Source organism: Triticum urartu, chromosome 3A (assembly GCF_056163025.1).
Source record: "Triticum urartu cultivar PI428250 chromosome 3A, HENAU_Tu73, whole genome shotgun sequence".
In the NCBI taxonomy this organism is placed as follows: Eukaryota; Viridiplantae; Streptophyta; class Magnoliopsida; order Poales; family Poaceae; genus Triticum; species Triticum urartu.
This window is the reverse complement of record NC_141875.1, coordinates 428,860,245-428,877,708: the sequence shown is the minus strand read 5'-3', so window position 1 is coordinate 428,877,708 and position 17,464 is coordinate 428,860,245. Positions and strand designations below refer to the sequence as shown.

The 17,464-nt window shown below is 46.0% G+C and overlaps 1 protein-coding gene across 1 annotated transcript; it reads left to right on the top strand.

Annotated features, from left to right (window-relative positions):
• The first annotated feature begins 14,563 nt into the window (after positions 1-14,563).
• LOC125544213 (zinc-finger homeodomain protein 5-like) lies at positions 14,564-15,605 on the top strand. The gene has a single exon (XM_048707814.2). The coding sequence runs from the start codon at positions 14,685-14,687 to the stop codon at positions 15,390-15,392; it is 708 nt and encodes a 235-aa protein (XP_048563771.1). The 5' UTR covers positions 14,564-14,684; the 3' UTR covers positions 15,393-15,605.
• The last annotated feature ends 1,859 nt before the right edge of the window (positions 15,606-17,464 follow it).

The following is a 17,464-nucleotide window of genomic DNA, read 5'->3' as shown; positions in this document are numbered from 1 at the left end:
GAGCGGCTCATGAAGATCTTAAAAAGGAAAACGAGTCACTTCGCGCCGAACAGATCAGTTCCGCTCAGGAAGGATTTGAACCACCATGTCTTAAATGCATTGAGCGTGATAATGCTACTTCTGTTGCTGAATGTTCCACTGCTACTGCTGTTGCAATATCTTCAACTGTTTATGTGGTAACTAACCCCTCTGCTGAGGATACCACTGCTATTGCTGATGAGAATGCTAGGTTGAAGACATTGCTTGAAACAGGGATGTACAAAAGTCTTAAAGGACATCAGACATTATGTGATGTCCTCAAGAAGCAGATTCTGAACCGAAACCCTAGGAAAGAGGGTGTTGGGTTCATAAGGAAAATAAATGCAGATGGCTCTTACTGGAAACCTGAGCAGTACCCCAAAACCAAGTGGGTTGCTGCAAAGGAACCTTCAGCAGATCCATCCAATTTATCTGGCTTCACTTGTGCTAACCCCATTATCATTGATGAATCCTTTGATGCAAACTATATACTGTTTAAGAATCAGAGTGGTGAAGTGTTTGCCAGGTACATTGGTACTAACTGCAGGAATGGACCGCCTATGAAGAAGATCTGGGTTCCGAAAAAGTGTCTGGAAAATCTTCCTGTGAATGTCTTCATGACACCTCACTTGAAGAAGACAAACCTCAGACCAAATGCTTCATACGGTCCAAAGGCTTCATACAAACAGAGGACTCATCTGAGTCACACTAACGCAAATGTTTTGCAGGGAAACCATACTCAGGCATATGAATATGAGAGCGGTTCATCAAACCGTCATGTTCATATGACCAAAAATTATTCTGCTTATTCTTATGAGTACTATTGTCCACCTGCAAGACTGTTTGCTAAGGCTTCAAAGCCAAAATTCTCAGATGCTGCACTTAGACTTATTGCTTCTAAGCCACCCTTGAAGATGTGGGTGGTTAAGAAAGCTTAACTCTCTTTTGCAGGGAAAGGTCTCCAGCAGAAAAACAAAATCTTCTGACGCTATTACTGGGGACCTTAAAAATCTTGTAGGGCGCAAGATGAAATGCCCGAATGGCATCATTATGTACTCCATTCCTAAATCGCATGCTACTCTCCCTATTAGTCCTAATCTGGATCTAAGTTTTCATAACCCACTGGTTCGTCAAATGTTTTTGCTTCACAATTCTCTTCGTGAAGCCTATCCCCCTAACTGCACTGTAGGGTACGACACCAGCGTCTTCAAAGTCTTCAGAATGGATTATTGAAAGTGGGTGTACAAATCACATGACTGGCAAAAGAAGTCTTCTTATGGACTCAACCTTACGTCCATCCGACAAGAGTCACATCACATTTGCTAACACTGGTAAAAGTAAGGTATTGGGTCTAGGTAGAGTTGCAATCTCAAGGGATCAACACATGGATAAAGTCATGCTTGTTGAATCCCTTGGCTTCAACTTAATGTCTGTCTCAATGCTCTGCGATTTGAACATGATCGTAATGTTTGGAAAATATCGTTGTCTTGTACTACTGGAATCTGACAAGTCTATAGTGTTTGAAGGGTATCGAAAAGATGATTTGTACGTGGTAGATTTCTCAGCAGGGCCACAACTTGCAGTATGCCTTCTTGCAAAAGCTTCAGAATGCTGGCTTTGGCATCGGAGGCTTGGGCATGCTGGCATGAGGAACCTCCACACCCTTGCGAAGAAGAAACATGTCATAGGCATCGAGGGCGTCAAGTTCAAGAAAGATCACTTATGCGGTGCCTGTGAAGCAGGGAAGATGACGAGGGCAAAACATCCCTCGAAGACAATCATGACCACTACTCGACCCTTCGAACTGCTTCACATGGATCTTTTTGGTCCCACTCACTACTCAACTTTTACTACTACTGCTTGCCTCTATGGCTTCGTTATTGTTGATGATTATTCTAGATATACTTGGGTGCACATAATTCTTTACAAGACTGAAGTGCAGGATGTCTTCAGACGCTTCGCCAATCGTGCTATGAACAATTTTGGCGCCAAGATAAAGCACATCAGAAGTGACAATGGCACTGAATTCAAGAACACTGGCCTTGATACATATCTTGATACCTTGGGCATCACACATGAATTCTCAGCTCCGTACATGCCACAGCAGAATGGCATCGTCGAACGCAAGAACAGAACACTCATTGAGATGGCCAGAACGATGCTAGATGAATACAAGACTCCAAGAAAATTCTGGACTGAAGCCATTGACACTGCATGCCATACAATCAATCGTGTTTATCTTCACAAGCTTCTGAACAAGACATCTTATGAACTCCTAACTGGCAAGAAGCCAAATGTCAGTTACTTCAGAGTATTTGGCGCAAGGTGCTGGATCAAGGACCCACACCACACCTCAAAGTTTGCACCAAAAGCACATGAGGGTTTTATGCTTGGATATGGAAAGGATTTGCACTCCTACAGAGTCTTCAATCTCTTTCATTACAAAGTGGTGAAACAGTGGATGTGCGGTTCGATGAGACAAATGGTTCACAAAGAGAGCAACTGCCAAATGTGCTAGATGAAATTCCAGCTAGTGAATCAATCAAGCTAATGGGAACTGGAGAGATTATACCTTCTGAAGCTCATCCTGAAGAAGAACTTATCATCTCAGCACCTGATCAACATGAAGACAATGCTCAGCCTGAAGACATTCCTCCCAACAACAACACAGATCAGCAAGAGCAAAGTCTTAGCCCTGTACATCCTCGTGTTGCCAACGAAGTGCAGATTGACAGAATAATTGACAGCATCAATGCACCAGGTCCACTCACTCGTTCAAGGGCAACTCAGCTAGCAAATTTCTGTGGGCACTTCGCATTCGTCTCAATATCAGAACCCAAGAAAGTTGAAGAAGCCTTCATGGAACCTGAATGGATTCAAGCTATGCAAGAAGAGCTTCAACAGTTTGAGCTAAATAATGTATGGGAACTGGTTAAGCGTCCTGATCCACGGAAGCACAATATAATAGGCACCAAATGGATATACCGCAACAAGCAAGATGAGCATGGTCAAGTTGTCAGAAGCAAAGCTCGTCTCGTTGCTCAAGGATATACTCAAGTGGAAGGCATTGACTTCGATGAAACATTTGCTCCTGTGGCTAGGCTTGAAGCCATACGCATACTGTTGGCCTATGAAAATCATCATAACATACTTCTATATCAAATGGATGTGAAGAGTGCCTTTCTCAATGGCAAGATTGAAGAAGAAGTGTATGTTGCACAACCGCCTGGCTTTGAAAATCCAAAACATCCTGACATGGTATACAAGCTCAACAAGGCGCTGTATGGCCTCAAACAAGCCCCTAGGGCCTGGTATGACACACTCAAATACTTCCTGAAGAGCAAAGGCTTCATACCTGGTTCCCTAGATCCCACTCTTTTCACGAAGACATATGATGGTGAACTGTTTGTGTGCCAAATATATGTGGATGACATTATCTTCGGCTGCACCAATCAGAAGTACAGTGAAGAGTTTGGATATATGATGCAAGAGCAATATCAGATGTCCATGATGGGGGAGCTGAAGTTCTTCCTTGGTCTTCAAATACGACAACAACGCAATGGCATCTTCATATCTCAAGAGAAGTATCTCAAAGATTGCCTGAAGAAGTTCGGTATGCAAGACTGCAAAGGCTTCACAACACCAATGCCAGCCAAACATCATCTGGGTCCTGACGACAATGGTAAAGAGTTCGATCAAAAGGTATACCGCTCCATGATTGGTTCTTTACTTTATCTATGTGCATCTAGGCCAGATATTATGCTTAGTGTTTGCATGTGTGCTCGATTTCAAGCGGCACCAAAGGAGTCGCATCACTTAGCTGTGAAGCGAATTCTTCGATATTTGGCTCACACCCCAACTCTAGGATTATGGTATCCAAAGGGCTCAGAGTTTGATTTGGTTGGATTTTCGGATGCTGATTATGCTGGTGACAAAGTTGATCGCAAGTCTACATCAGGCACATGTCACTTTCTAGGATGATCACTTGTATGTTGGTCTTCAAAGAAGCAGAACTGTGTATCTCTCTCCACTGCTGAATCTGAATACATTGCTGCTGGATCTTGCTGCGCTCAGCTTCTGTGGATGAAGCAAACACTCAAGGGCTATGGCATTCATCTGAAGCAAGTGCCACTTTACTGCGACAACGAAAGCGCCATCAAGATTGCCAACAACCCAATTCAGCACTCGAAGACAAAGCACATTGAAATTCGTCATCACTTTCTCAGAGATCATGTTGTGAAGGAAGACATTGATATCATACACGTCAACACTGAAGAGCAATTGGCAGATATCTTCACCAAGCCCTTGGATGAGAAGAGGTTTTGCAAGTTACGGTATGAGCTAAATATCCTGGAATCCTCAAATGTCCTGTGATCAGGCACACATCCTAACACTTATGCATATGATGACTTAGATGTGCAACACACAAAGTAAAGTATATCTTCAATCAATGAAGACATACATTCTAAGTGTGAATACGTTAACGTGGAATTTGACTTCAGAGCGCCACGATAATTGTGCGTCGTGTCTGGGTCTAATACTTCCTATACGGTGGGTAACGCCACCACCAAATGTTCTATTTTGAAGTGTTTCACTCATGGCGTTATCTTGCAATGTCTTCACATTTGGTTTGGCTTCGAACTCAACATATTTTCATGATTATCTTCACTACGTTGATTATGTAGATATATATATACTAGTGTTCTGTCCTCTACAGCATTCACTTATAGCTATGTCTTCTTGTTTGAATCTTTTGAACTAAGTGAATGTGATCGGACCCTAACCTCTCTATGCTCTCTATCTCAAAATTCTATCTCTCCAAGTCATATGCATTCTATTGAAACTGTCGAATGTCTTCACTGCGTCCTTGTCAGCAGAAGATATAGAGACAACCATAAAGTCCGTTTTCAATGCTCATTCCTCCACATAAAATCCGGAGAAGCAGGAACGACCGCCCGACAATCCAGGCGTGCGTGGGACATGGAACAAACCCCAAACTTTCGCAAACTGGCCACGCATTCCTCAGATGCGAATCGCCAGGGGCACCTGTGTAATAGCACAGTGCCGCCCCTGTGCCTATAAATTCACACTTACCGCGGTCATTATCTCCTTCTTCCACCCTCGCACGAACCCTAGCGCCACCGCTAGCTCTCGACGACGCCGGCGACGAAGCGCTTCGCTGCCGCAACCTCTCCGATGCCGTCTTCACGCCGATCGCGGACATCGTCCTCTCCGTCGTCGCCGTAGGTGTCTTCCATCGCCAAGTTAGGGCACGGAGGATTGAACTGCTCGGCATCATCTCCCACTCCGTCTAGCAGTTCCAAGTGTGGTAAATAAAACTTCTTTTTACAGCCCCTTTTGATCTCATGGTTCTGACACTTTCTACCATAAGAAGTTTCTCTTCACACAAGTTAGATCTCTCAATCTGCATCTCATAACATGCCTAGTATATTCACTTGTGCTTCATGAAGTAGTTAGATTCCTCACTTGTACTGATCTGTGGGTTCGTACAAATCTGGAACCAACTTCTTATCTATGAGTGAATGTCTTCGCACGATGAGGTCAATGTCTTCTAAACTGATTAATCTTCAAAACCTTCTGAGAATGCATATGACCTCTTCCCCTTCCCTCGCACCTTAATGCTGTCACAGGTACATGTCCGTGGGAGAATCCTTCGGTTCTCATAGTCTGCATTCATTTGCAGAATTCCTACAGCATCACATAAATTCTCCTGAAGCCAGTTCCTGTTGGTCCAGCAAAAGAAAGCCTTTGAAGCCTTTGAAAGTTTTGAAGCCTTTCAAGTTAAAGTTTATGGCTTCAGAAGCAGCAGCAAGGAAGGGGGGCAGACAGCGACGTGGAGGAACTTCCAAAGATCTGCCTGAAGACCTGGCAGAAATGTATAAAACAGATCCTGAAGAGAATTATGGGCAGCGCAAGACCCGAATCCAATGGATTCGACGCTACTGGGCAGAACAATGGTTCAAATACCGCTTCACAACCCAAGAGTATGCTGAGAAAAGTGCCATCAAAAGACTATGGGGAGACATCTTATACAAGAACCTTGTACCCAGGTCCAGAGATGAAGCTATTGCCCAAAGCTTCTATCCATGCATGGTTCGTGGGCCACAGCCTGATGATGCACATCCGTCGTCACTACTCTGATGTCGTGACGACAATCTGTTCAAGCGCAACTTCCAAATTGCCCAACAATCAGCGAAGCAGAACAAGAAGAAATTTGGGTTAGACTTCAACCCTGGTCCCTCCGCACCAAGGGCAGATGGCACACGCGACGCAGAACCCAATATCATCGGTCCGTATGCCAACCTTGAGGGCCTCATCACCCGCATCTTAGTCCAAGGGACTGCCGTGAATGACCCTCCAGCTGACTCTGAGTCTGATGAAGCTCCTGCTGTACCGAAGCCAAAGCAGTCGAAGAAGCCAAAAGCTTCAAAGACGGCCCCTTCATCAAATATCTCAAGGGCGAAGCCATTGGCAACTGCACCTCCTGAAGACAGTGTGCAGTCTGAAGACGTATCCCACGTCTCCAAGCCCCAGAAGGCCAAGATGCCTCAGCCACACACCGGTAAAGAGCTCACAGCTGCTGACATTCTGCGCAGCGAAGCCATTGAACTGTCAAGTGATGAAGATCTTGGAGATGACGCTCTCGAGCAGCTCATCAAGAGCAAAGAAGAAGCTGAAATCTTCAACAATTTGCCTCTCTTTGATGTCGCCATCATCCACAACTTCATCGACGAATGGTTTGCCACACCAAACATCAACTTCGAAGATCTGCAGCTGCCCGTTGGCCTCAGCATCGCCTTCCAAGGCGCTATTGCTTCAGAACTTGCAATTGCCCAGCGCATTGTTGAACTGAAGCAGAAAATTGATCATGAAAAGGCTCAGTTCAAGAAGCATATGGCCAAGCTCAGCGTGCAAGAAGTGAAGAGCTTCAAGATCATGTTGCACGAACTAAAGGAAAACTTTCTGAAGAAGCGTGCAGAAGCTCAAGGTTCGCGGGAGCGAATGAAGACTATGGCAGACAGATGTGTGCAGGCCTACAATGAGGCCGAGAAGCGCAAGGCACTTGGGCGTCCTGGCATCGACCCCAAGATGGCCGCGAAGAAGAAGAAGAAGCCTGCTATGGCTGAACCAGAGGCACCAAGGCAAGAAGCAGTTCCAATTGTCTTCCAAACTGCAACGACCGGCTCGAAGCCAAAGAGCCGGTCAACCGCTTCAGAGCTCAAGAAGACGCGAACTGCAGAGGCTGAAGCCAGGAAGCGGAAACACTCTGAAGCCTCTCCTTCTGCCCCCACTCAGAAGAAGCGAAAGATCAAGAAAGCTCGGGCTGCTCCCACAGAGCCCTTGATGGTTGAACCCCTTTCTGTCGTCTATCCTGACGCAGAACGACAACTGACAGTTCATGAGCCTGCTTCCATAGAGGCTCCTGAAGCTGAAGACATACCAGCAGCCGACCCCATCGCTGCTGAAGACATTGGTCATCAGGACAATGTACAAGATGATGCAGCCCTTCCTCAGTATGAACACAACGAACTCATCAGCATTGGTCGTCCTCTGACGCCAATTGCACAAGATGCATCATGGGCGGATCGCCCTCAAGAGGAAGAAGATAATGAGGCCCAGCCCACTCCAACCCCACAGGCGTCGTCTGCATTCCGCAGGCTTCGCAAAGGTCCAAGGCCTCAAGTCTATGCTGAAGACATTCCAGCTGCATCAGCCGCAGAAGAAGCACCACAAGAGCCCACTCCTACGCTCCACCAAGAAGCAGTTCTCCAGGAGAACGTGCTTGTGACCGACCCTCCAGCTAGTCAAGCGGAGCCTGAAAATATTGAGGCTGCCACAACCAACACTGAAGCCAATGTGGAGCCCTCCCCACCAAAAGCTTCAGAAGACAGCGAAGCTACTGATCCAGACACTTCTGTTCCTGAGTCTGCTGCAGGTCCTCAATTTGATTACCATGTTGAGCACAGGCCTCATGTCCAGAAGCCAGTCCCAAGGCTGCCGAGGTTCCCAGGTCCTGCATCAGCACCTGGCTCCTTTAACATCAATAGCTTCAAGGCAGATAATACGTTCTTCAACAGCTCCAAGAACCCCTATTCAAGGGAAAGGATTTCATCAGATAGGTTCTGGAGCTATCCTCAGCGCAGCTACTATTCATGCATCCTATACAACCAAGGTCGCATCTTCCCACACAAGCGCCTTGATGTTGAAGCTATTGCTGGTCTGCCCTGTCTAGAGGAAGCGTTGGATTGCTTCAAGCAAGTGGGTCTGCTGCAATTTGTAACTGATGAAGAGCACTGGAATGAAGAGCTTCTGCTGCAATTCTATGCCACCCTCCACATCAAAGGATACAACAGAGATCCGAAGACTTGGGCCCTGGAGTGGATGACCGGCAATGTCCATCACGAAGCCAATGCATTTGATATCATTGAGCTCACCGGCCTGCCCACTCCTGGCGAATTCTTCGAGGAAGGCTGTCCACTACACACTGAAGCTCTTAAGAGCATATTCCAGAGGCCTGAACCGAATATGAGTCAGATGCTTTCCATGATGAAGCCATTGCCCCACGATGCTCCTTATCCAACAGAGTTCTTCGTTGAAGACTTTGAGTACCTGCCCAGAACCATCTATCACATTATCCGGCGGACTCTCTGGCCTATCAAAGGGCACTCTCCAAATGCCAAGATCGAGGGTGCAATGAAGACTCTGCTGTTTTGTATCCTTCATGGCAAATGCTTCAACGCACAGGATTTCTTCATACGCCAACTAGCTGCATCAGGCTCAGATCTGTTTGGTTTAAAGTTCTATGCTCCTTGGGTAATGAGACTGATCCAGCTTCACTCTGCGATCTCATATCAGCCCTCAGCCCGCAACCATCGGATTTTCTTGCCAGATGTGGATGCCTCTGCTGAAGCTATATATCCTGAGCCTGCCAAGCAACCTTTGAGTCTTCATAATGCAGAACACCAGAGCTTCACTCAAAATGTTGAAGGTGTTGAAGCCATCTCCAGGGTGTATCCTTTGGCTGGCACTACACGTGCACCACACCCTGCTTCAACTGAAGCCACTGACAGTGCAACTGCTTCAAGACCCAAGAAGCGCGCTCGTGTTCTCAATAACCGAGAGCTTCTTGTGGCCCTTCATCAAAAACAAGATAGGCATCATGACTGGCTAAAGCGTCAGATGAAAAGCCTCTTGGTGGATGTTAATCGTCTTCGAAATCTTGCCACCAAGAATTCTTTCGTTACCCATGAAACCTGTCGTCGTACATGGAAAGGGCTATCAATGATGTGTACTAAAGCTGAACTTGAAGAGGATGGCTTCACTGAACGATTCAAGTTTGACACCACACCTCCTAGAAGGGATGTGATGCGAAGCACACCATCACTTGAAGACTCTGAGTTCTCTTCATCTGCTGCAACAGTAACTGCACGAGTCATCGAGGATGAAGACGATGCAACTTCACCACCACCCTCTTCTGCACCGCCAAACACCTCCAACGACCCTGCTGCTCCTGGGAACGAGTAGACACTCTATGTCTTCAAACCTTTTTGGTCCTTACTGACAAAGGGGGGAGGAGCATATGGGTTGATAGTCTTCAAGCGGGTCCATATGGGCGGGTGCTTTATGTTTAGCTATATTTTGCTTCGTGCTTACAACTCTCGTTTTTGCTTCATTTGGTTCCTTGAGTTGTAACACTAAACCAGATGGTCGTCTGCTACTTGTTTGCCACCCCGTTTTGCGAAGATAAATTCCGCATGTGCGACGATAAATTCCGCACTTATCTCATTCTGCAGACGTCCATTTTTCATTATGCATGTCATTATCTTCATATACCTTCACATGCATAGTGGATTGTCATCATAAGTTGAAGTGGATCTCCACAAGTACAACCTGCCATGTGCATTTGCATTCCAAAGGCAAATTACTTATATGCACATCTTCAGGGGGAGCCCTTGCAACTTATGAAGACAATTCCCTATCCTTTACAAATTTCACAGATTATATTCCCCGTTGAAAACTTCAACTAGTTTGTCATCAATCACCAAAAAGGGGGAGATTGTAAGTGCATCTAGTGCCACCCCTAGTTGGTTTTGGAGTATTGACGACAAACCTAGTTGAGGGACTAATGTGTTTGTGAGAATTGCAGGATAACACAGGTAGAAGTCCCTCATTGATTTGGTTTTACTACCAAAGATGACCCCTAAAAATGTATGAAGACATTGAAGTCAAAGGTGGTATATGAAGATATTCATATTGAAGACTATGACAAAAGAAGACACGTTATGAAGCCTATGGAGCTTGAAGACGTAGATCTTTCGTAGTTCTTTTTCTTTTGTGTTGAGTCATAGGAACCACCGTACTGTTAAGTGGGGTCCAGGAGAACCAGTCAGAATGACTGAAGTGATGCCTAAACCAAAAAACCTATGTCTTCGAGTGAAGACAATGAGAGCGAATCTTGTCCAGAGCCGGACAAGTCAGCTTTGCTTGTAGCCCAAGTAAAGTTGCCATGAGAGTTTGAAATCTGACCGTTGAGACACGTGTCAGTTCCTTAGTGACCCAGGGTCATTTTGGACAAATCAGGTCGGGTTGCCAAGTGGCTATAAATAGCCCACCCCCTACAACCATAAACGGTTGGCTGCTCAGATTTCAGTGCACGGCTTTTGTCGTTTGAGAGCAACCCACCTCGAAGCCTTTGAGAGAAAATTCCTAGCGAGGAGAAAGCCCTAACCACCCAGAGCCAGAGTAAATTGGGCATCACTTAGGTCTTCTTGTCTGTGTGATCTGAAGACTTATTACACTTGAGGACTGTGCATCCCCAGACGGTTAGGCGTCGCGTTCAGAGCATCCAAGAGACATTGTGGATTGCCAGTGAACGAAGTCTGTGAAGGTTTGGGAGTCTACCTTGAAGACTTACCAGAGTGATTGGGCGAGGACTATGTGACCTTAGCTCAAGGAGAATACGATGAGGACTTGGTGTCCTGAGCTGCGTGTTCAGGACTGGGTGTCCGGGACTGTGTGTCCTAAGGTTTAAATACCTAGCCGCTCCAACCAAACGTACAGTTGTCGTAGCAACTGGAACTGGTCCAACACATCATTGTCTTCAACGAGTCACTGGTTTCATCTTCACTTCCTTTTACTTACTGATCACTCATTGTGAAGTCATTGTGTGCCTGTTCTATCTTTTGTCTTCACAACGCGAGTGTATGATCTGTTTGGCTTCATAGTATCTTCCTACCTGATCCTAATTACACTACAGCTATTTGTCACTGTGCTTTCACTCTGTTGATACTTGACCATGGCTTGCCTAGTGTAGTCTAACTTCCGCTGCATAGTAATAGGCATATCTCTACTGTTTGTCTTCATAACTTCCACGTTTTGAAGACTTCCATAAAAATCGCCTATTCACCCCCCCCCCTAATCGATATGACGCACTTTCAATACATAACTCATATAATACTATATCGTCAACGAACGTTAAGCGTGCGGACCCTACGGGTTCGAGAATGATGTAGACATGACTGAGACACTTCTCCAGTCAATAACCAATAGCGGGACCTGGATGCCCATATTGGTTTCTACATATTCTACGAAGATCTTTATCGGTCGAACCTTTATGACAACATACGTAATTTCTTTTGTCCATCGGTATGTTACTTGCCCGAGATTTGATCGTCGGTATCTTCATACCTAGTTCAATCTCGTTATCGGTAAGTCTCTTTACTCATTCCGTAATACATCATCACGTAACTAACTCCTTAGTCACTTTGCTTGCAAGCTTCTTGTGATGCTGTATTAACGAGAGGGCGCAGAGATACCTCTTCGATACACTGAGTGACAAATCCCAATCTCGATCCATGCCAACTCAACAGACACCTTCGGAGATACTTGTAGATCATCTTTATGATCACCCAGTTACATTGTGACGTTTGATAGCACACAAGGTATTCCTCCGGTATCCGGGATTTGCATGATCTCAGGTCGAAGGAATATGTATTTGACATTAAGAAAGTAGTAGCAATAAACTGAACGATCATATGCTAAGCTAATGGATGGGTCTTGTCCATCACATCATTCTCCTAATGATGTGATCCCGTTATCAAGTGACAACACATGTCTATGGTTAGGAAACCTTAACCATATCTTGATCAACGAGCTAGTCTAGTAGAGGCTTACTAGGGACACGGTATTTGTTTATGTATCCACACATGTATTTAAGTTTTCGGTTAATACAATTCTAGCATGAATAATAAACCTTTATCATGAATAAGGAAATATAATAATAATCACTTTATTATTGCCTCTATAGCATATTTCCAACACAAACGACCTCGTCAAACAAGGCTTTGAAGGTAAAAAAAGGTACTTGCCGCTAAAAATGAGATCTAGTAACCCACGAAGAAACATAAGAAACATCGATTGAGGCATCACCTCGCGTAATCCAAACTTGCAATCCTTCATCACCTGTCAAGAGAGTTGGAGAAAACAGACCATGCCACACACAAAAAGTCGAAAGAAGAGGTTGATTGTAATGCCTCGAACACACGCACCGGTTACTGGCCATTGCACCTGACGGATCTAGACTGGTCCCATAGATCAATACTAGTCTTTCCTGTGCACTTTGTCCTCACTCGTGCACACTTGGGACCAACTTCCTAGTCGGTCACATATCCTGAAATTGCTTCAAGATGAGCACGCTTAACTTTGAAGTTCTTTTCGAATAGGCTCCCGGAAAAGAAGGAATTCCTTATTGATATCAGTAGTCTATCATCCTATTAAGCCAGGCTATCACATACACCCCCCACTCAAAGGAACCGACGTCCACGTCGGGCCACGGGAACGTTCCCTCTTGGCACATATGAGCTTTGATACCAACTTGTAACGCCTTGGACACACCCGCCGGTTATTAGCCGTTGCTCCTGGCAGGATCTAGACCGGCCCCATAAATCAATACTAGTCTTTCATGTTCACTTTATGATCACTCATGCGCAACTGGGACTGAAATTGCTTCAAGCTGAGCACGCTTAACTTTGGAGTTCTTTCTGAATTGGCTTCCGGAAAAGAAGAAATTCTTTATTGATATGAGTAGTTTATCATCTCTATTAAGCTAGACTATCACATTGATGTCATCACGCCAAAATCGAGCTAACTACTTCCCTTGATTGCACACCAACACCAAGATCCAAAGAGGGACAACAAAACTAGCAGCGCCTACCCTTATAGGCCCTTCATAGGTGTCGGATCTACGTCGTCGAGGTAGGGAGAGGCCGGAGAGACATTATTCTGACGCGCCATCAACGCCAACGCCTCGTCGATTCCGTTAAGGAACAAAAACCTAAGTCAAATAAGGATCTACTAGAACTAAATGAAACTGGCAGGTCCCCAATACTCTAACTAACGACAAGGCCGTCAAACGCGATAGAAAGGAGATGTCGAGGTTGTGGTGTGGATGGACATTAGATGCCTGCTAGGGTTGGGGAAAAGGGAACGACTCGCTAAGTTAAATTGTTTGTACCATCCCTAAAAATGTAAGCATGCTAATTAAAACTAATACAATTAGTTAAACATGTGGGGGATTAACATAGAGGGGAGAGACAAGTTACAATCCAACGTTGAGTTGGGGAAGGAGAAAGGCATGGAGCATCGGTGGATATGGCAGCGGCCGTTCAGCCGTTGTGGGGTGTTGGCGAAGCCTCTCCTTCCTTCTTCCTTGTCTTGGCCTTCCTCCATGGTGGATATGGTCTTGCCGCAGCAATGGAGGTGTAACGACTCGTGGAAGATAGATTGGAGATGGATGTCGGCGACTAGCGTTGGAGGCGTATAGATAGGAGGCCTCCACAGGTCTTCTCTATGGATGTGACTTCTCCCCTTTGATCCAAGGATTTTAGAGGAGCCCAATCCTCACCCAATATCTTCCTTGGTTTCTAAGGACTCATAGGAACAAACCTGGACAAATCAGTGAATAATCATGAAAGTTATGGCTGATTCCTCAGCCAAAAATGGGCGGTATGCCTGTGCATAGTCGTAAAATACACATAAACATTTCTTAAATACACAGTGAAACATTTTTTTTAAATACACAATGATCTTTTCTTAACATATGGTGACTATTTCTATTAATACATGGTGGACAATAATATGTTGAACTTTTTTAAGGCATAGGTCAAATTTTTGTGAAGATATGGTGAACATTTTTTAAATATACGATGAACATTGTTTTAAACACATGACAATCGTTTTTTCTTAAATACATTGTGATCGGTTTCTATAGATAAGTAAAATAAAAAATAGTTTCCTAAATATTTTTTAAATTTTAAATATATATATAAACTGATGAAGTCGAAAGGTCAAATAAAAATGGTAAGAAAAAGAAGGCAGACGAGTCGATGAGACCGTACCAAATAAAAATGGTAGGAAAATCAGCAGTGTAATGCAGAGGCAGACTCTATCTCCGGCTCGCTGAGGGCGACATATAGACGCGCCCGACCCAACCTAGCGTGACGGTTCCCAGAAATATCCCAGACATGACCGCAACCGCGAGCACAACGTTGACGCACTATTCCCCACCAAAGACGTAATCGTCAGCCTTGGCGTGCTGCAGTTTGACAAGCACACGCGCACGCGCGCGCTCTATTTCTATACGCGCAATGGAATTCCGGGGAGAGGAGCACGGGGACGGCAGCGACGTGGGCGACGGCGCCCCGCCCGCGGCACCTCACCGCAGCGCCACCGCAAACGGGCCGGCAGACAACATGCAAGCGGAGGCGAGGCGGCAGTACCACGAGTGCCTCCGTAACCACGCGGCGGCCGCGGGCGGGCACGTCCTGGACGGATGCTGCGAGTTCATGCCGGCCTCTCCCGAAGACCCACTCGCATGCGCGGCCTGCGGCTGCCACCGCAGCTTCCACCGCCGCGACCCCTCGCCGAGGCGCGCCCACTTGCCGCTGCTGGCTGCCAGCGCGCGCGCACCATTGCTGCTCCCGCCGGCGGCGAGCAAGCACCCGCACCAGCGCTTGCCGTTCCCCTACGGCCTCGCGGCCAGCGGCGGCACCGGCACGACGACCGAGTCCTCCAGCGAGGAGCGGCGTGGGGCGTCGCCGGCGCCACGGAAGCGTTCCAGGACGACGTTCACGCGGGAGCAGAAGGAGCAGATGCTGGCGTTCGCGGAGCGCGTCGGGTGGAGGCTGCAGCGGCAGGACGAGGCGATGGTGGGGCATTTCTGCGCGCAGGCCGGGGTCCGGAGGCAGGCGCTCAAGGTCTGGATGCACAACAACAAGCAGAGTAGCAGCGGTAGGAGGCAGCAGCAGGAGAAGCAGCAGCTTCAGGAGCATAGACAAGAGCAGCAGCAGCAGTAGCCATGGCAGAAGACGGGTTCCATAGTAGTAGGAGGCAACACTCCTCGCGCCCTTGTAAAGTTTTTAACTGTTGGAAAGTTCTTCTGTTCTTTTTCACTATCTTCTAATTGGGCTGATCACTGTTGCTTCTCTGTCATATCAGTGCACGATCATTCCTGGTAGGAGCATTGGTTGGATTGGATTGGATTGGGATATTTCTTTTGGTTATTTTTCTGTATACATTTTTTTTACTATAAAGAAAAATACTGTCTACACAATGTAGTACGCTGTATTTCATTTTATATTTTAGTTTCGAGTTGGTGAACTACGCTGTATTATAAGCCTTAATTCATATACTAGTGCCCTTAAAATTAAAGAAACCATGAGCACACTCATTCTGATAATCGCAACCGATGTGAAAGAGTTTCTATTGGATGGTTGATTTTGCGTTTACCGAATTAGAATGGCTTGCCGAGGCATGGCCATGGCCAGACAGCAGCTGGATTATACCAGGCTTAATACAAGTGGACGGTTAGATTTCCACGCGGGACAGGTAATCGCATTGCCTGTTGTGTCCGCATCTGTTATCTTTGAGTTGGATTACAAGGATTTTGTTTGAAGGAATTGTGAGGACCATGGTGCGAGGGAGGAAAGGTTGACAAGGATGCCATGGGTTGGATACCCCTCAAGATAACAGGCAAGCAAAAAGGAAAGAAACTTCAACATCTTGAGATCTTGCACCATTCGCAGCTTATAAATTCTTGAGAAGAGTTCCACTCGAATCTTCATGAGGTGAAAAGGACAGATAGCCACTAGTCTTATAAATGTGGATTGAGCTATACGAGCATATAAGTGAAGATTTGGACATTAAATCATAACTGGTTTAAAATGTAACGGCCCTAACAGAGTGGCGGCCGTTAATATGAGCACGAAATTGAATCCGAATAGAAAGTGCTATCAGAAATTCGCAGTCGACCATAAGAACAAGGTACTCCCTCCATATAAATATATCTAGCATAATACATTTTGGAGATTGCCTTCGATCATTGATTAAAAAAAATCAGAGACAAAAGACTTGCCCAATTCATTAATTATAAGGAGAAGGTGTTACAGACTCCAAGGTTGCGACCGAAACCCTAGCCGCCGCCCCATCTACTCCCCTTCTCGTGGTCGCCAAAGCACGTCATGTGGCAAAGCCCGTGTTGCAGCAGCGGCGGAGAGGTCCTAACCAGGGACGGCCTGTCCATGGAGGAGTTGGAGGGTTGTTGCGGGATGGTGAAGGAGATGTGTACTCGAGTGGCGGTCTTTGTCAGGCGATGCTCGACGGCGGCGTTGGTGATCACCGGCGGAGCTATGGCAAGGCTCAAAGGGCCTTGGCCCGCCCTTGGCTGGAGCAAAAAGGAGTTTTACATGGAGTTTATGCAACAATAATGCATTTATTTTTAATTTAGTAGTACTATTTGCACTATCTAGCCCGCCCAACAATTTTTGGTAGCTCCGCACTTTTGGTGATCTAACATAGTGATCTTCTACGACGCCCAGACGGCCTAGGTCACTGGAGAACAGGGAGTCGGTGCATAGTCCTGAATGGTGGCGAGCTCGACATCAGATCCGGACCTGTCGTGTAGCAGCATGAGTGATATTTTTTCAGGTTTGCATCAGGGAGTCTTCGAGTTTGGTTTTGGGCGGTGATGTGTCCTATTTATTACCACTTTTTATTAGTTTTTTGTGTTGTAGACGCCGGTTTTGTCTAAATTTTATCACGTTTGCACACGTCTTTTTGTCTGTTTTTGCACGGATTCCAACCATATGAAGTTTCGAGGCATTAGGAGGAAAGTACAAGAATATGGGGTAAAAAATCACGTCAATTTATGTGATAAGAACCTACCATATGAAGCCACGAGCAAACAGAAAGAAAACCAGTTGCACAGAGGGATCCAGAGAAGATGGCGTCTAGTATGAACGTCGGCGCTCATACCAGTAGGATCTTATCATAGGGGAATCCGTTATAGCCGCCTCTCCCTGATAGACTATATTACCCATATCTTCGGATGCGGGTATGATACCCAGAGGGGCCAGAGAATCTATCAGAT